Source organism: Tetrao urogallus, assembly GCF_951394365.1.
Source record: "Tetrao urogallus genome assembly, chromosome: 4".
Taxonomy (NCBI): domain Eukaryota; kingdom Metazoa; phylum Chordata; class Aves; order Galliformes; family Phasianidae; genus Tetrao; species Tetrao urogallus.
In genome coordinates this window covers 3685036-3706093 of record NC_136817.1, presented here as the reverse complement: position 1 = coordinate 3706093, position 21058 = coordinate 3685036, and the positions used below count along the sequence as shown (strand labels likewise).

Here is a 21058-nt window from a genome sequence, read left to right as displayed (position 1 = left end):
GAAAATCTTATTTCACAATCCATTTTACTATAACTTCATCTGGCCATTGTAGGTTTCATATTTTACTTTCTGTAAGATTTCCAGCATCCATTTTGGAAGGCTTTTGTCTAGATGCTCTAGAGCACTATAAAATCATAATAAATACTTCTAAATAGTATCAGATAGTTAAAACATGTTAGAAAACAAAGATTCTGATCATAAGAGAAATACATTGTTTTGTTAGAAATATATCTGTGAAATTTAAACAAGGCTGCAGTTCAATGAAATGCTAAAAACAACTATAATGATGCAATAAATCTGTGATAAATAGTGGAAGATAAATGACAAAGCTCTCAGTTTAAAAAAAACAAACAATAATTTCATCCAATGTGAATGTTCAGGGTGGCCTTTTTTCTTCAAAACCTCAGAACAGCCTGTGTTTGCTTCATACCCTGCTCAGTCTATTCATTTCACATAAGGAGAAAGGATCTTATTTTAATCACATGGAATTTCATGCCCAAGTGAAACAGCCAGTCTAGTACATATCAGAGATTTGTTTCAAATTGGGGTCAAAAGCATATTTTCAAACTTGTTCCTGTAGAGTGTTCCCAAAGAATGCAGCTGAGCTGATGGGTTCTGGACGTTTCCTCAACTGACAGATCTAAGAAAGCTCTTGATTGACAGAACAACTGGAGTTTTCTTGTCCTTCTTTCTGACTGCACTGAATTCAAGCTCATGAAAAAAAGTTGGCCTTTGTTACAATGCAATGGAAACCAAAACAAGTCACTGCAAAGAAGAAGAGTGACAAACACACAGCATATGTAAGTTGAAAGAAAAAAATGTCTATAGCTATTTCAGCTAGTAAAGCACAGGCCACTTTAAACTGTTTGTATACTTCTAAGGATCTGTATGTTTTATATACATGTGTTATTTAAAGACAATAAGGATCAACTTGAAATTTCATTCATTTTAGTTAATGATGTTATTTTAGTGCTTCCTTTCCTTCCTTCTGAACTTGCATCATCCCTAAGTCCTCTAAACAGAGTAAAATGCTGTACCTAAGTTAATAAAAGATGATTTTAGAGTTATTTTCAATTAGGTCAGGATTTTATCTGTAGTTGACTTAATTACAGTAACGAGGGCACTGAGGCTGAGTGCTGGAGGGCGAATGTATTTTTGGTTCAATCTTGCTGAGGACAAACTGCCCTCAGTTTCAAGAAATCATTTAAATGGCTGCAATATTTGTCTGTCTCGGTGACAGATTGAACTGTGGATAGATCCAATGATATTCAAATCCATGTGCATCTTTTTCTCTACAGTTTGATACATGGTGTACACTGAGTGTTAGCACTCTGTGTGTAATCCTCTCCATCACCCAAGAGTGCACCTACACCATTTCATTTTAATCTAGTATGCTTTTGCGTTGTTTGCCTGTGTTGAAGGAGGCAAGGAGCTCCTTGGTTCCTTGTGTGTCATAATCTCCTTTCTTTCAATTCCCTCTTCTAATAGTTATCTTCTAATGCTATGAAGTCTGCTGAGGCAGCACTTATATTCCCCTATTTTCTCTCTTTACATGCATGTTTTTTAGCATCTGGATTCCTCATTTAGTCCTTTACTTTATTTTATTTTATTTTCCACTTCTTCACATGCCAGGAAAGATAAGAAAAAATCTGCCTGTTCCAATCTCAGACACTTTCGTGGTGGCCTTGAGCCACAGACTCCTGGCAGGTTGACGTTAGGTTGGCAGAGATCACAAAAACCATTTGAGTTACTGAAAATCCTCTTCACAGGTAACATGTCTGAGAACCATTTCTGTTACAGCACTTCAGCAAAGCACATTTCATAGATAACAGAGATAAGAAGGAATGGTAGATTAGCAAATCATAGCAAATATGAAGGAGGATTTTCATTCTTTAATTTACCAGCTCACCTGTTTTAAAAAAGTTTACATCATGAGTGGCTATTTTGCCTTCTCCAGGATGACATGTATCCTCAAAACTTATCTTAGCAATGTATTATGGAAATGTCAACAGCTGTTGTCTTTTTACATTTAGTTAATGCTTGTAGAAATTTATTTGAGAGTAAAAATTTTGTTTTTTATATTTTTAATCTTTTCTATCATGAGCAGAGCACAATGGTTACACAGCAGTGTGTTACATCTTACTTATATCTTTTTTTCATGAATGAGGAATTGTAAAGTTGGATAATATGTCAACAGTACCAAAATATTTATCTGAGCTCAAAGCTGGTAGATTTTATAGATTTGATTATATAACACAAAGCAGTTGAATTCCCATCAGTTCGGAGCCTGCCGCGATGATAAACATTAGTCGTCTAGAATACTGGAGAATCAGCAGTAACAATCTTCCTTAATGAGGAGAGAAGGAGGCTGCCTTGCTGACATTATGACTTCCACAAACTAGCCATTATGTGTTGGTGACAGTAAATTTAACCGTTTCCTGAGACTGATCCTGAAGAGTTAGGAAAAAAATTAGATTACCTGGTACAACTCCTTGCTATTGTAAGAAGCATCTCTGAGATATGTGAAAAATAATTCCTTCATTTTCTTCTGCTTTCTATAAAAGTAAAGTAATTGTGAGATTGTAGTTGTGAGATTGTGTTAAGAGTATGATGAAAAAGGCTTAAATTTACCATTTCTCATTTCACTGCAATTCATTTGAACCTGGGTCACTGATAGTAAGAAATACGGTGCCAGCCATTAAATAAAGAAGGAAACTTAAAATGATAGTGCTAAATCAGAGCGTGAAATTAGCAGCAAAGATTTAATCAAATAAATTGAAGCTTCTTATTCTGTTTGCAGCGTTCATGCTGCTGTGTATCCCCACGAGTCGTGTCCTGTTTTAGTAATTGCCGAGTAGCCCATCTACCCAAGTCTACATTGCTGTTCCTCTGCTCCTGAGAACTGCTGCAAAGAGATGCATCCTTGCTGCATCTAAGCATCTGTTGTTCAGGGCCTTTACAATTTGCCCATACTCAAGCTACTTGTTTACTACAGCTACCTGTAACCCTTTCAGTTCTATTCCAGCAAAGCTCTTCCAGAGTGTGTACCCAGCCTTGGGTGCTTCTCAGCCCCATTCTCCCCGTGATGCTTAGGGCCAGAGCTCCTCCCCTCACCCGCCAGCACCCCACAGTGAGAGCAGCATGAAGGCAGAGAGAACAACAGCAGAAGACAAGGACCACCTGGCCTTTGCGCTGGCTGCTTGCCACAGATGTATTCTGGTGGATATATTTCAGAGCCTCCTGAAATGTTTTTTGTGTCTGCGCAGAGACTGAGCATAATAGTACTGGATCAAGACTGAGAGGGTCTGCATTCCTCCTCCCATGTGTGCAGCCTGACAGTTTTGAGATTTAAATAGAGAAAAGTAAGGGAGAGATGGACAAGAGTCAACAGAAGACAGGATCCATAAAGCACGTTGAAACCTTTTCATGAGATTTAACAACTAATAATTTCCCTTATGGTATGTTTTGGCACATGAACTATGAGCAGCATTGCTGGCTGTATTGAAACAACTGTGCCAGCTTTTTTCAGCGGATGAGGAAATTATGAAGGCACAATGTATGTAACTGCTAAGAGACAGAACAGACTGGTGTGCAGATACTGGCTGCCCTGGCAGCGCTGCCTTTCACAGTTGCAAGCCCTAAGCCTGCTGTACTTTGTTGTCACCTAACAACTTTGGAGCATGACTCAGAATATGGCTGCCACATCTGCAAAAGAACTGCAGGGTGGCAGCTTGGTATGTGCTCTAGTGAAAGCTGGCAGCAGGACCTGGTGGTGGGAGCTGCTGTTCTGACACAGATCTGTTTCCCCCAAAGCGTTTTAAAAAGAGAACAAACTGTGCTAGATACACATTGGGGTTGTGTTAATAGAGTCTGATACTGTGCCTGCTTTGTAGGAACCTCCGGTTCCTACATGCATCAGCTTGGATGCATTGGTTGCTGTGGGGTTTTTGAGGAAGGAGGCTGGGCATGAGGATGTGGAGGCACAGACCTGTGGTACAGTGAAGGGACTGTCCCTGATGGGAGAAGACATGCAGCTGGTTAAAGCACCTGCTGCTTGTTTAAAGTGTATCTGTTGTTATGTATGCATGTTTTTCTATATCATATACACATAATGCATAATTTTATATATAGGATACATGTAATAATAGAACAATTCCTAAACTTTATACTGAAATTACCCTGTTTGCAGATATCTTTCTGCCATGGAACCATAATGGTAGTTGAAAGCATTTTAAGAAGGGTAGCTGTATGTTCTTTCCTGTCAGGTATGTGTATCCATCAGTATGTACAATGAAGTGCTCAAAGTCATAGTCAGTGAAGCATGGTGTATATTTATTACTGTAGCTATATTACCAAACTATTAATAACACTGAATATGATTATGGAACTTGGGCTTTTTTTCTTGATTCTTACCAAGCAGACAACTGATTACAGTTTCCTGGCTTTTTTTTCTTCATATGAATAGTATGTGAAGAAGACTGATGGGGTCATGAGTGTACACTATGCTATTGCTTCTGATGCTAAAAAGACCTTTTAAATAAAGGCAGGTTAATTTATAATGTGTCATTTCAGAAAAAAAAAAAGGTGGTAGGAACACAATTCGAGGTGGTATTTAAAATATAATTTGTTACCAATTTCATGTATTACCCTACGTAGATGTATTGATTAAATCAGTTTATTTGGATACAATGGCTGTATTTTCAAATGAGTTATGTCTCAGTTGTTAACACTGAATGTCTTGGCTGGACGCATTTTAGTAACACAAATCAATAGCATAAATGTCAGGAATTCTGAAAACAATTCCTTTGAAAGAAAAACTAATTTTAAGCATACGCACTTTTAAGTGGGGTGTATTTGCATATTTAGATATGTTTTTAGTCAGCATATAAACAATGGTTTAAGTATGCTTTCTTTTGTTATAACTTTTACATACTGTATATAGATACATTATCATATTTGGAACTAGTTGAGTATAACACAATATTTTTTCAATCTCTATTTGTTAAGCTTACATCGTGGGGAGATAGCAAATATATACTAAACGGTATTTTATAAGTTATTACAGTAGCAATATCTCTTTTAGTCCATCAATTTCAAATGAGGAATGAGTCAAAGAATAAAAATTACCACTAAAATGCTGAGAAGACTTAGAAAGCACAGTAAACTTGAAATAAATTATTCTGCAATACTTTAATCATGATTAGATGTTTATAAGGAAGGTGTCGGAACCCAGGTTTAGTTTGTTTTCTGCAAAATACTGGAAAGTAGAACAGTGAGAAACATTAAGGGGAAAGAAAAGGGAGATGGAGACAAATGTTGCATTTTCTCAAGAATTTTAAACATTGCTCTCCTTCTCAGGAATGATTAACTCATCAGGAAGGATCACTGTGGCCATTTGGTGAACTTTTCCTGTAACTTTCTTTGGTTTTGGTTTGCTTGTTTCATTTTCTTTGGTGTGTATGTTTTTTTTTTGGTTTTTTTTGTTTTTTTTTTTTTGTTTGTTTGTTTTTGTGTGTGTGTGTGTGTGTGTGTTTTGTTTTGGACATTGGTATACTGCTTTTTCACACGCCCTTTCAAAAAAAATAAGAACATACAAGCAGTGTTTTCCCACACTGTGTAACTTGTTCTTTGCTGGTGGCTTTATCAGTAAACTTGTTATTTTCAAAGCACTTTCCCTTTTTACTTAATGTGCATAAAGCTGTCATTAGTTTTGAGATAAAGTAGGCGATGAGGGTCAGAAACAGATGCCATGAATACCTATAATTTGTACATGTGTATGTTGAAGCTAGTGTATAAGCCCTGATGTATATCTGTTCGAAGGTGCCTTTGATTAAAGAATTTATGTTGAAATTGCTAGTGATGGTTAAAGTTTAAACAGGTTGGATATTCAGTTTAGAGAAGCCCTTCTTCCTCAAATACGTGTTTGAATCCCATCCATGTTGTTAATACTATTTGATGGTTTGAGTGCAATAGAAACATTGAAGATTATTTGGCATCAGTTACAAGAATTGGAAACGTACACACAGTTTAATTCTGTGAAATCAATATCTTATGCCAAGTAAAGAGGTAATTTACAATTTCATGGTATTTTGTCTATAATTAAAATAGTGATTTAACTACCCTATAACATAATAGTGATTTAACTAACCTGCTGCATAAACCACTTCTGAGAGAGTCAGAAAAGTTTGAAGGCTAGATGATTACCAACATCCTGTTGCTCTACTGAGCAGACTAAAATTGTGTTTAATTGCCTTGTGCCAAACATAGTGAATAACCACATTTTTAGTTGTTTTGCTTATTTTACAAAGCAAAATAATCTGTAATTAAATAAAATAAATCAATTTATGCTTTCTAAGTTTTAGTAGAAAGCCATGACCGAATCTTCCTTCTTTGCAGTTCTGGTCTGAACAGTATGTTTTTGTTTTATCCCTTAGAGATGAGAGTCGTCTTGAAGAATATGTATACCATCATAAGATAAATAAGTCACAGCCAGATATTTTTTACAGAGGGTTGCAAACTGAATGTAAGAGTGGATATTGTTAGACAGAGATTTTCAGTATAGTAATTATTTTGGACATTCTATGGAAGGAGGAGAACAGAACAGTAACAAAAAGCACAAATAATATGGAGCAGAGCACGTTGCTTTTCTAAAGGAATGACCACATTGTCTTCCCATACCTAAATGAGGCAACAGGGATGCCCTAAGGTATTTCCTCTGCCATCCAACTGCCATTTCAGAAGGTACAGCTGTTCCAGCAGAGTTCCTCGCCTGAAAGTTTTGAGAAGCAAATTTGTCATTGGGTTAAAGAATCCTCATATGAGTAATAATTTATGAAAACTTTTCTGAAGTAATTTAAATAGAGAGAAGTCAACAGCAAGAAAACTGCGCTGTGTGTCAGATTTGTGATTGCTCTGGAAATGGGATAGAAAGGAATGTGACTGCTTTGTGACAATCAGAAAGGCAAATCTAAATTTGAAGAACTTAATGTACATTCAGAAACGTGGAACAGCCATTTTCTGTTCCTCATCTTTAAATTCGTTCCTCCTCTTCAGGGAAATCTCGGGTTGATGGAAAATAGCATAGAAAGATCCCACAGTAATGATCAGTTTAATTATAAAATAGCAGGTGAAGCTCGTTGTTAATTAGCAAAATAATGTACCTCAGAAAAAGAGAAAACACAGTAATCATTTACATGCTACAAGTAGCTGTAAATTATCTATTTGTATTCATAGGGTACGTGATGTGGTAGTTATTGTTAATAGCTGTCTGAGACTTCCCACCCCTGGCCCTACCCCATCCATTCCAAAATTTTCAGAAGTACATGAGTTGTCTTGAAAAGGGAAGTAGAACTTTATCACCACTCTTTCAGCCAGCGTTAGCAGAACAGCACAGAAGTCTGAAAGTTACTTGTACTCAAGGGCTCTAGAAGAGGTGTATTTTTTGAATTCTGTTTTTTGTTATATATTTCTTAATTTCATTTTATTCATGCTTAAAATCTTTACAGCAGCTCCTGATGAGAAATACTTTTGCATAGCATTGGTTATAACACATGATTCATCACTCATTTGACCCTGAAATTGCTGAAGCGCACCTACCTCCAATTCCTGTAAAAAGCATATTATTTTATATAATATCCTGTGCTCTTAATAGCAGCATGCTAAATGTAGTCATTCACATATTCGGATGTTACGATTTATTAAAAAGCTTCTGACAGCTGAAAACTCAATATATCCATGTTACTTTAAATAAACAGAAAAATGAAATTGAAAATAGTGGTTGTCATACTGTGAAAAACTCAGATACGAAGTATGCAAATGGGTAACACGTGAAGTTAAAGTATGGAAGAAAGTTATCCAAACAGCAAAATTTCAAAGTCTTTCAGGTATAAAAATAGCATTATTTTATGGAGAACTGTGATATTGGTAGTACGTTTTAGAGAATAAGTATGTACGCAAATTGTGCAATAAGGTCAACAGAAAATTTTTATATTGAAAAAATGTGTTTTTTATTTCTGAAAAGGCAAATAAGAACTGTAGATACCCTACACTGCTTTGGGATTTTAGATGGAGTCTTAAAATCTGAATTTAAAAAGTCAGCTTTTTGTGTTCATCCAAGCACCAGGCAGTGCAGTCAGAGACTGAGAATGCAGTAACTACTTCTTCTTTTGGACAAGTACAAAGGAGAAGGCTTTCAAGGTCAAACAATTTCCCAAACTGTACAACCTCTATTCTTTTACACCACGTGAAGCTAAAATTTAGATGAGTAGGGGAATGTGTCTGCCCTCGTCATCTTTTGTGGAACGACTGTTCTCCAAAGTAATTTTCGTTGGACAGAGAGAGATACCAAAAGTGCAAAAAAAGGGACAAAGGTTCAGCTGTGCATAGCTAGTTTTAGTGTTCATACCTGCTAAAAAATCTGACTCTGACCTAGAAAGTTAAGAATAAACTATTTTCAAATATTTTTCAATGAACAGAAATAAAAGGGTGTTTTCTTCAAGATTAAAAGCCAAGATGAGAAGTGTTTTTTTTCTTCTTTCATACTTCCTTTTTTTTTTTTTATTTCTGTTTTTTTTCTTTTAATTACTTTTTCTTGTAATAGATTTGTTGTTTCTCAGTGATACTAAGAACTAACACAGAGTCTGTGAAGAAAAATGCCATTCCATGGTAAACTTGAGATCTCAGAGTTCTGAGATTAATCTTTTCCAGTCTTTCACGTCAGTGAGATAGATTTGTTTTAATAGCCCCATAGTCAAAGGTACACTGAAACGTTAGCAGTTCTGTTTTGACATGAGGGGACCTCAAAAAGAGAACTTTCAATGATCATTTTAAAATACAGTTACTGAACAGGTACAAAAGACCAAACTTTAGTTTATTTGTGTAAAATGTCTGTCTGTAATAGAGCACATTGTTTGTTTCAAATCATTCACTGCTTAGCTTATTCTTCAAGAGATATCCTCTGAGAGTTACCTCTTGCAGTAAATTAGAAGAGCTGGCATACAAAATAAATGTAACTGGCACTGTTAGAATAAGAAAGGCAATGACAACCAAGAAGAAACCTTGAATTTTATTGATAGGGAGATTCCGAATGGGATTAGTCTTAGTGAAACACAAAGATGGTGTGAAACATTGTATTGTATATTACTCTTAAAGCTAAGATTGAGTTTAGAGCAGCTGATCAATCAGTCAAAATCTTATATGAGTGTTGAATACTGAAAAGAAAATCACTTGTGCTAAAATAATGGTTAAAATTTGTCACTGAAGTTGTCCATTTTATTTTGACAGGAACAGACCTGTAAAGATGTTTATGTGGTGGTCGGCTGTTTTACTTCTTGGATGCATTTTGCTGGGAGCAGATGGATGGCCAGCCAAGGAAGGATATGACTTTAGGCCCTATCAGCCCCTCGTAAGGTTACGCCACAAGGTACTGATGACTCTCTAGCACTTCTGACTTTTGTTCCATGGTCAAGGGTTAAAATATGCACCAGCTCTGTCTTTTTTTACTTATTGGAGTGATGTTTAGAAAGTAACTTTTTTGCTATCATTGTCTGCTGAAATCTAGACTTGATTTGACAAGTAAACAGGAACTGTTTGTATCTGAAACCCCAGAAGCTTTTCAAATATAGTGAGCTAAGCTCTACTCTAGTTTCAGAAGCTAGAGATTGCATGTATCAACAGAAGCTCTGAGAGAACCAGAAGGGCTGTCTCCTAAAGTGACTGTTATCATCTGCTAAAGGCAAAGACATGTTCCAGGACCAACTGGATTTCAGACCTTGCAGCACTGGGAGAGCTGCAGGCTGTAATATCCAATTAACTTGTTGGTTACTGCTTGGCATGGTGGTCACAGGACCAATTTCAAGGGGACTCTAAGGCCTGTGATCAGGACAACAAAGAAGAGTAAAAACTTCTTTCCCTTTTCTTTTGAATTTGAGGTTACAGCTAGAAAGTCCAGATTATTGCTGGAAATGTTAGGTGTTAATTTCTATTAATGTTTTGAGATGTGGCTAGTTTAGTTTCTGAATACGTTTTATAAAATACCAAGATATTTCTTGGTCCTAGGTTTGGAAAAACAATCCTGTATTATGTGATCCTATCTCAGCATATAAGGAATCATTGAAGCCATTGATATCTGCTCAAACATGATATCTGCCCATTAGTGAATTATTGCATATGATGTGTGTTAAATATAGAGTTTTGTACCACATGGAAAATAAAATACAAGCATTTATAATTCATTGTAAAATTTTGTATATCCTCTTGGGAATCTTGTTCCATCAGAATAAAGACATAAGGTACCGGACCCCATACAAGGAAATATGTATTATTTGCTTAACCACACAGAAGTCTTTGCACTGAATAGTTTGCAAAATGAGAAACTTTATCAGTTTATTTTCATCTGCCAGGATTAAACAAAGTAAAACAAAACAGAGCAATAAATAACTTTGAAATGTAGAAGAAATGAGAGGCTTGTAGTGTCTGTAGAATGAGCTGTGAGAGATGTAAGGAAAACAAAAAAGAATTTGAGAACATTCAAGAACAGGATATGAGATACAGCAAACATTTTTTCTAAGATTCAGACAATCTCTGACATGAATATTAGATTATTTGTGGACCTAGTAGAATGTTGCTATTTCTCAATAATACTTCTGATCCCCTGATAACACTTGAAACAAGCATTAGAAGATTAATACTGGGGTGGATCACATATACACACACACATATGTATGTGGACATGTATATATACACACACATGATTCATATTTTTCCTCTGTTTTTCATTTCTTATTAGTTTATTAATCATATGGTTTTGAAAACTATACACAAAATGAAAAAGAAAGCATACATAAAGAATGGAAGCAAATGGCATCCTGTAAATGGGTCTTGTATTTTTTTTTTTTTAGAGTAAAGCTTAAAGGATAAGAGAAGAAATTATAGAGGAGAATTCAAAAGAGGAAAAAACAATGAAAATGTCAGGTCATGCTTTTGAAAAACAAGGAAAATCTGGGCTTTCATTTTTTTCCTAGGCAATATGTTCAGATGAAGAAAATGGTTTAGGATAGTTCAGCTTTTGATATTAGGGATACAAGCTAGAGTACAACAACTAGGAAAGCAGAATGTTTCTAAAGTCAATTTTTAAAAACAGTTCTGGCACAGACACACTCAAAATGTGTAAACAGTAACCATTGAGGAAACTTTCTTCTTCAATCAAGCATTTTATATTTCAAATGCTTAGGTTGTTATGCAAGCAAAATACTTATTACAAATAGAAGATGATGAATATCAGCAGTCATACTTGCTTTGATCAGGTGATGTGTATGCAAGTTTATGAGTGTGTGGATTAAAAAAGATGAATAAACAGTTTTGTGCTAGTACAGGAGAATTTATCTTGGATGGTAGTCCGACCATAGCAGCTCTAAATATCATACTGCAGGGAAAACAATCCTCTTGTTTATCTGTCAAGATAATACTCAGGTATTATCTTGGAAAAACAGTTGTGTTCATGATGATAGCAGGTGTTCATGTAATAAGGGTTTTGTTGTTTTAAAAGGGATTGTGAACAAGTTTGGCTCCTTGTGCACAAAAACTACGAGTAAATATTTAGTCTGAATGAATTGTAGTCTGGCAGGAAAAACTTCAAAACTAGGAAAAACCTCCATGCATAAGGAAAAATATGCAGAACACTGGCACAGGCTGCCCAGGGAGGCTGGGGAGTCTCCTAGGAGATCTTCAGAAGCTGCCTGGATAGGACAGGGTGACTTCCAGGAGTCATTTATTTGGAAATCAAACTGGGACTCAAGAGCATCAGCCATGCTGGAAATAGACTACAAGTATTTTTTTCTCAGCAACTGGACATTTGTCCCAGTTCTGCCTCTTTTTTTGTGGTATAATCTATTGCCATTGTCTTGGACTTGGATGGAGAAAGGCTATTACTGAACACTCCCGGGAATTTTATTTCCAGTCACCTTCAAACTGCCATTGTTTTCATTTACGTAGTCATTCAGGAAAATATCAGATTATGTGTGAATTTCACGTGCATTTCTTGTCAAGCCAGCTAATCCTCTGTGCTTCATTAATCAAAGCACTGAAAAAGTTTGTAAGGGACTTCTCATTTGGGATTCTTTTTACCCTGCTGCTGAGGGTATTGTGAGCAATTTGTTAACACTTAGGTTCCCACCTGAAATCGTTAGAAAGTATTCCTAGCATTCTAATGAGTTTTATTCTTGTGATTTGCATGGCTCTTACTAAGAGAGCAATGTTTATGCAGCTCCTTCAGTGAAAGAATGTATACTGTGAATTTTCAGGTACAAACAGGAAGAAGGCAGCCAACAGAACACTGACTGCCAGTTTCTGATTCATTGCTGGAGACTGAGAAATATGGGATATAGTCTGTACATTCATTTTTATATTCCAGGGCATTCCAAGTCCCCATATGTAATGCATACAGCCCTCCCCCCCAACATATCTGGCACATACAGCCAGATGAATACACATCAGATATGGGGTAAGGAGGAGAATCAGTAATAATAACAACAGTGCCTAACAGTATATGATATCATTATGGGTATGGAACTGTTTGTTTCTTGTTTCAAGAAACAACCTCTTATGGCTTATTTTGTCATCATCAGCTGAATACCTTTTATTTAGGCCTGATTGTGATTTGGGGAATTCAGGCTAGACAGGGTTATAATGCCTAATTAAGAGCAAGCACTGGCTTGGGAGAGTGGGCAGGGTAGGTGGAGCAAAGCTCAGGTGAACTAAAGGAGGGAGGAAAGGAATCAGGATGTTCAGAATTTGGTCTGTGCTTGTGGCAAGGTGAGTGCTTTATTATGGAAGAGCTGAGGTTTTTTTTGTTTTCCAAAATGTCCAGGTGGGTAGAGAGGATACAACACAAGGGATGTGCTTTGTTTTTAACATTTAACAAATGTCTCCTTCATAGATGCCTTTTAGAACTGATTCTGCTGCATTGGTCAGAACTCTTTCCAGCCCTGGACTTATTTTGTCTTGTTTAGCTGAAGTTTTAATGGGATCAAAGCCAGATGCACAGAGATCAGTATTTTCTCTGTAATTTTTCTAGATAACAGTACTTCTTTTAAACCCTGTGAAAAACCTGCCTCTTTCCCTTTTAGTCTCTCTCTCTTACAGTCAGTTTGCTGTTAGCCTGTTCACCCCTGGTTCTCAGTAACTGAGGCCTGAATAAATCTAAACTAAGTCCAGTTTAGAGATCCTTGGGAAATAATGATTTTTTTAATGAAACAAAGTAAGAAAAAAACATGTAATGTCTTAAGCAGGCTCCCTCGTTTTGCTCAAGATGAATTTAAATGTATGAGTACAAGGCATGGAATACATTTTTTACACTTAGCTTTTTTGCTCAAAGGCTGTGAAATATTCTCCCTCGATTAATAGTGCATTCTGTGCTACAGTGAAACACGTGTAAAATTCAGACAGACCAAGAAGGGAATGGGAAGAAAGTAGTACTTGAGGATTCAACAATAATCTGAGCTTTTCTTGTGTGGTCTGGTCCCCAGACAACTGGAGGTTTATAGTTCATAGTGTTTATCTGGAAATGCTGTTTGCCTGCAGGCTCTGAGAAGTCATAAAACTTGATCCTCTAAAATCCGCTGTCCTAGAGAGGGGGGAGTGCAGGGGGAAATCCTTTGCAGTGAGATGCAGCACTGAATGCTGAAGACTGAGAACAGAGCTTCTCTTGAGCGTGTCACTGCTGCTCCCAGTTCTAAGGTAACCAGAGAATTCTCTTCCTCCTGAGGCTCCTTAAATGTAATGGCTATGTCCTATGCAAATTCCAGGATTTCCCTTAAATAACAAGACTTGCTCAACCCCAATGTTCTCCCCCCTCCCCCAGTTATTTAACTGTGGTAAAGAAGTCTAAAGAAAATTATAATTTTTAATTTTGCTTTTTGTAGGGAGATTGACTTACATTCTATTCTACTTTTTCCTGTGGCTACTAGCATTTAAAAAGCATGGCAGGTTTTGTTTTGTTTTGTTTAAATTCTCATTAGTATCATTGTACATTAATAAGCTGATATCAAGTAAACATATTTTCTATCTCTTTTTACACACTCAAAAAATTTTTTTTTTACAAGTCTTAGGAATTTTACTTATAAGATCTCTCTGTGAAATTTGTTCTACATTGCTTCTTCCAAAACATCTTTCCCTGGGAGGGGAAAAAGGAATGTTGAAGGCTGGCTTTTAAGCAAGCGTGAAGTTCTTTCTCCTAGCTGTCTGTTCATGCTTCCTTCCATTGCTAGCTCATTTGCAACGTCTAGCAGCAAGGTTTTTAGTCAAGAAGTCTCTGGGGTTAGCAAGGGAGAGAAGGCACATCTTTTCCATTGTACTCTCTTGCTACGTTTTTCTTGTGTGTGGCCAATACAAAGATCACCATTGTGGAAGCAATTAATCTCACCCTACTGTTTCAAAGGGTGATGAGATCCACGTGCATCACCTAGGTTTTAATTAATGTTACCTTTTTAATTTGATGTGTCAGCATGGAAGTAAAGAATGAAGAAAAAAAAAAAAAAACAACCAAAAAAGTAGTGGTATGTGACAGTGATGTAATTATCCTTGACACCACACCACTGAAGTTGACCTCGTTATATTGCTGTCCAGGAAGAGGAGTTCCAGTTAGCCTCTGACTGGATAAGGCAATGATGCTTGGGAGTTGGTACAACCACAATCTGTATCTCATATCAGCTGCTGCAGCTGTGCTATCAGCTACAAATTCAGATTCTTGATAGCTGTATGTTTTCATTTTCTATTACCATGTTAGATCATCATCACAAATTCCTGTCACAGTAGCAACAGAAAGCTGGAAGAGATTTGTTATATATAAAAATTGAGATGCTTTGCTCCTGATCAAATTCGTACCACTTGAATTTCTAAGATCCAGGAGGCTGAATACTTAAAGTGGATACAGCTACAGAAATTTAAGAGGTCTAACTCTTTTCTATGCCTTCCTTGCCAACTCTTAATCTTTTTATTATAAACTGGACTGCGTACAATTTTAAATCATACATTTTTTTTTTCTGTCACACAAACTTTGTATTTTGTTCTGTCTTGCAGTTTCTTCTCATTTTTCCCCAAGAGCTTAATACCTATTTTAATAGCCTGGAAGATGATGATACATGTAGACTTGTATCATCTTTATTAACCTTTATCATCTTTGTTCATTAAAATGGAAGTCATGCCCTGTAGGATAGACAGTACTTGTAAAGTGAAAAGGAGTATGCAAAATCAATGTAAAAATATTAAATAATGATGAACATAGTATATAATGATGACAAGCACTAAGTTTCATTGGTGCGCAGACAAACTGGAATGTTTTGTAAACTGAATAATTATCCACTTAGTTTGTTTCCTCTTGACCTTTCTAATTCGCTACCTGAATTCTGTTGGTAGAGGAATGATGTACTTTAAACATTTATTTTAAGTACCAGTTTACATCTGTACAACATTATATTCTTAATTCAGTAAATGTAGCATTGATGGATAGCAAAAATTCTTTTGTAAGAAAACTATTAATTGTGTTATATTTTAGTATAAAATTAAGGTGCAATAACCATTTTAAATGGGCTCCAGCTAGACTGACCGAATACTAGACTTTGCATCGGTCTATATTTTTATCTATTTATACTAAAATATCAGTGATACTTCCTTTCAGTCCTTTACTTTTTGAGATGGAAAAATAGTTCAGCAAACAAAGATTCTTTCAACACTGGAAAAATGCTTAACTAATTGGTCTGGCTTAGCACTTCTTTATTCAAGGGTAAATTTGTCCCATTTTTTAATACCTACCTTTATAAGTAAGCTTATTTTCAATTACTGATTTCGTTGTATCAGAACAAAACCAAATAGCACCTTGTGATAATCATGTACTCCAGCTAGCAAGTACTTCATTTGAAAATGCTTGGATTTTGTTCCAAGTGTTTTCCTTTCTTGCAGTCCTAGCAAATACAAGTGTCGTTATCTCAGATCTTGAAACTTCATGACTATTTCACTGTTTTGTCTTGAATTCAAATAGTATTAGCTGTCCTTTTGCCCCACTCCACATTTCAGTAACTCTTGTAATATTTCTTAATAGGAGTATTCTATTACATTGCACCTTAACATTTTGGGTTTTTTAGTTGTTTTCCTCACTAGCAGTAGGATTCTGTGTCATAGAATGTGGAATGAGTTGTAAGGCACTCCAGAAAAAATGACAAAGTTGTAGAAATGCCTCAACACTGTGTCTTTGAAAACAGTTTGATGATGGACTTGGAATTTGATTATGAATATGATATGATCTGAGTAATAACTTTAGAAATGCTTGCAAGATCTCAGTTCATAAATAAAGCCTATTTTTTTGTGTATGTCTGGCCATATTAAAGATCAGGATTTCAGCCCCACCCTAATTCATTCAGGCCACCTCCATAGATGGCAGAAATTGTTACGATCCAAGGATGAGCCTTAATATGGCTATATTAGGCCATGACTAACGATAAAATGGAGAAACAATTTCCTGATCATCTGGAATCCTCCATGTAGTGATATTGATTCAGGATTGCTGAATCAATGGAGGGAATGAAAGTCGAGTTAAGGAAAGAATAATTGATGTAGAATAAAAGCCTTTATTAAGATCTCATAAAAAGTGTCACAAAGGGTTCTGGCTTGAGTGTTTATCGTTGTGCAGCCTTTCTCCTCTCTTTCTATTTGTGTGCTCAGAGGATTAATCGGTGACATAACATAGTAAAACATTCTTTCAAAGATTCTGCTTTCCTCTGTAGTACTTCATGAAATTTATCTGGTTCCAGACTGTAAATACTTGTCTTTTTTTCTTTTCTTCCTAGTAATATCCAGTATTCTAGAAGAGTCAAGGTAGACATCATTATAGTGCAATCATGCTTCTGTCACAGAGAAATGGTCTAGACAGTTTTCTAACTTAAAGTATATTTGTTTATACTGGCAGATATAAATATATAAAGCCATTTATTAATGTACAAATATTTAACAACAATTATTATATTTACCATTATTATTTTACATGCATCATTACTCAAAGTATAGTTCAGAAAACAGTGTTTTTCTAAGTAATTTGATAACAGCCATGCACTAATAAATCCCCACAGAAAACTATTCTCCTTCTTATAATTTCAGATCTAGGTTTTTAATCAATTTGAGCATTGTACTGCCTTTGAACAGTGGTAATTTTTCTGAGAACAGGGTATGCAGCCTTATCATATATCAGCTATAATTTGGATAAAACCATGTATTAGGACATTTGGGTTTTTTTGCTTTTGTAGCATGGACTGTTGTTATCTCACTATTGAATTGCTATTGAGCAATTCAAGTTAGGTAGTCTATCTGTCCTTCTCATGAAATATCACTGTCTTTAACAAGTACTAAGAGTGCTTGTTGCAATATGAGATACTGCTCCACCATTTATTTTCGTAGAATCATAGAATGACCTGGGTTGAAAAGGACCACAATGATCATCTAGTTTCAACCCCCCTGCTATGTGCAGCGCTGCCAATCACCAGAACAGGCTGCCCAGAGCCACATCCAGCCTTGCCTTGAATGCCTCCAGGGATGGAGCATCCACAACCTCCTTGGGCAACCTCTTCCAGTGTGTCACCACCCTCTGTGTGAAAAACTTCCTCCTAATATCCAACCTAAGCCTCCCCTGTCTCAGTTTTAGGGTTCTCTTATCCTTGTCCTGTTACTGAACATCCTTGTAAAGAGCCGTTCCTCCTCATGTTTATATGCTCCCTGTGGAAGCATATAAAGAGACAGTGAGGTCTCCCTGGAGCTTTCTCTTTTCCCAGTTCTCTCAACCTTTCCTCATAGGAGAGATGATCCAGTTCTTAATCCTCCGAACAGTCCATCCTCCAAATCCATACCTCTCTAATTTAGAGAGTAGGATGTGATTAGGGATGATGTCAAAGGCTTTGCAGAAGTCCAGGTAGATGACATCCATCGCCCTTTCCCTGTCCACCAGTGCTGTCACTCCATCATAAAAGGCCACCAGGTTGGTCAGGCACAATCTGCCCTTGGTGAAGCCATGCTGACTGTCTCGGATCTCCTCTTTGTCTTGTATGTGCTTTATAATAGCTTCTAAGAGGATCTGCTCCATGATCTTCCCAGGCACAGAGATGAGGCTCACTGGCCTGTAGTTCCCCAGGTCATCCTTTCTCCCTTTAAAAATGGAAGCAATGTTTCCCTTTTCCGATCACCAGGGTCTTCACTGGACAGCCATGATTTTTCAAGTATGATGGAGAGTGGCTCAGCAACCACATCAGCCATCTCTCTCAGAACCCTAGGATGGATATTATCTGGCCTCATGGAGTTGTATACATTCAATTTCATGAGGACATCTCAGACTTGTTCCACTGTTGCAGCGGGATGGAATCCACTCCTCTCACCTGCACCTAGAGGTTCAGGGTCCTGGCAGACATGGGAAGAAGCCTGACCACCAGATCAGCTTTAATTTTTTCACCGCAAGCACCCTCCCTAACACTTCTCACCTCTCAGTGCATCAGCCCTACTCTCCAGGACTGCTGCTCACTCATGCCTTCAGGGAACTGCAGTGCTGCACCAGAGGGCCTCACCTCATGCAAGACCAGTCAGCCTGCACACAGTCAAACTCTAGTACAGTCCTGACAGCTACCCCAAAACCCTCGGGCTGGACTCACCTAGACCAGGATGTCCCTACTCATGTCTTGCTGCAAGCCAGGATGGCCATGGATGTCACCTCGGTGGCAGGGTGGGAAGGGTCCAGGTTGAAGGAGTAAAGATATAGGGTGTGGGATGCACAGTGGATGCAAGATTAAGTTAAGGGCAAAGGCAGGAAGAAGGATTTGGAGCGGTCATGAGTGGAGCTGGGAGTTTGACTTTGTGGTCCTTGTGAGTCCCTTCCAACTCGCGATGTTCTGTGATTCTGTGATGTGTCATTTTTATTCTTTTGTAGTTACTATTGGCATTGCATAGATAATCCAAGCTTAGGACGTTTTATTTGTTTGTCTTAACTTCTTCTGGGATAAATCTCATCAGGTGAATTTTACATCTGTCGCTGTGCTCAATTTCCTTCAACTAAGAATTATGAGCTTTCAGTTGACTTTTAGTTCCGGATTTCATTTTCAAACAAGCAAACAAACACAACCCATGCTGACTTTATTTGTCTTTCTAATAAGGGAGTTGGATGTTTGTATGCCCTTTAAAAACTTTGATGGTTTTGGTAGCTCTGTTTGGGCCTGATGCACAAAGACAGTGGAGAGTATAGTGAGGCCTTAATGAAAAGATTTGCCGCTTGTATCTGTGTTGGTTGTGTCAATATGGCTATGCCTAAATGCTTTTAAGAACAGCGAAGATTAAAGATTTAAACATCAAATTTAAAACAAGTATCTCCCAAACTTTGATACTTTGATGGCTAAAAAATTGTTGCTGTTTGAAAGTGACACGAGAAATGAGCAAGAGATGATCGTTTCACTTGAACTGTCTTTTTAGCATTTTGGTATTAAACATTTGTTTAATGTTTATTTTATCAAATAACTTTTTTTTTTTTTCTTTTTTGCACTTGAATTCTCCGAATAAGAATATATTAGCAAAATATTAATTTGAACTATAGCAATTTTACTCCTTCTTCCCATGAAAACAAACCAAACCAAATTTACTGGCCATTTGTTTAAGGCATAGCCTATAATTATGGGTACACAACCTTGAATAAACAATCCATAATAGTAATTTCTAAGGTGCTATACAGTCTGATACTTTTCTGAGACATCAGCAGACTCTCCTCTAGAGTGATTGATGGAAATGCTGTTGGGTTTTATTACTCTTTTCTAGACGTTGTACTTGTACATGAGTGCAAATAATAAAGAACTAATATTGCGTTATTTAATAGAAGTTATTAACTTCTCTTTGTTTATCCAAGTATCAGTAATAGGTTGGGATCGGGGAGCTGAAATAGTTGCTTTGCTATGTTGATTTTTTTTTTTTTTTCCAAGTTCTGTAATTTAAAAATTATTCAGTGGAAAAAAGTACTATCTTAATTCTGTGTTCTGGTTTCCTATATGGATATGTCTGCTAAAATGAACATATTCCTAAAATATATAGTTTTATGTTTTATGGGCAGATGCAGCTGATTTATATTCATATCACAAACTTCTCTTTTTCCTTTGCAACACTACCTTATCTGCCCTTGTAAAGTGAATAGTAGAAACAGTGTACTGTTAGAAAATTCTCAACGCGTTGGTTTAATCAATAATGGTAGACAGACTACAATTCTTACCCAAAATTATGTCCTAACATGGACTAAATATTTCTTGTGTTCCTGGATTGTAAGAAAGTAGTTGATGTTGATGCCAATGTATCTGTTCTCTCTAATTGTCATTCTTTCTGCAGATATTCTTCTATCTAGACAGAATTTTGCAGGGAGGAAAGATAAGATCTGAATGAGCCTCAGACAGGCTGAACAATAAAATGCAACACACATCATGTCCTTTTTAGAAAATTACACTTTAGAAAATTACACTTAAAAACCATCTATGAGATTTTAAAAAATGAGCAGAGGTTTTAGGCAAATTACTCCCATTAATGTCAATGGGAATTGTACAGCTAAAATCCATCTGTGTGGGTTTTTGAGGGAAAAAATAGCACTATATTGTAATGAATTATAATACTTTTCCACAACTGTGAGAGTACCTGCAGTTTTAGAAACTCACATGTGAGAGAAGATTATGCAGTATTCATACTGGCCCTTAGAATTTCCAGTAACGATTTGGTATACTAAAATATTGCTTTTTGGAGATCTCTCTCCCTCTTTGTTTATGCAAATCTGGAGCATCCTTAGATAATTCCAAAATGAATATATACAGTAAATGCTATTTTATTAAGGAAGATAAGTCTAATTGTGTGTGTATGTATTATATGTAACATTCCACAAAGGGAGACCAGAACACTTTCCTGTGAGGAGAGACTGGAAGAATCAGGACCGTTCAAACCTGGAGAAGAGGGAGCTCAGGGAGTATCTGTTACTGTCTATAAATACCTGAAGGCAGAGTACAAGGAGGAC

General features: G+C 36.6%; 1 protein-coding gene across 1 annotated transcript in view; it reads left to right on the top strand.

The window, feature by feature from the left end:
- Positions 1–9298: 9298 nt before the first annotated feature.
- FSTL5 (follistatin like 5) overlaps positions 9299–21058 on the top strand; it is a gene marked incomplete at both ends in the record, with an annotated part of 215004 nt that continues 203244 nt past the window's right edge. The window contains one exon of the mRNA XM_079534468.1: positions 9299–9421. Within this exon, the coding sequence (XP_079390594.1) occupies positions 9299–9421 (123 nt within the window). The remainder of the gene's footprint in view (positions 9422–21058) is intronic.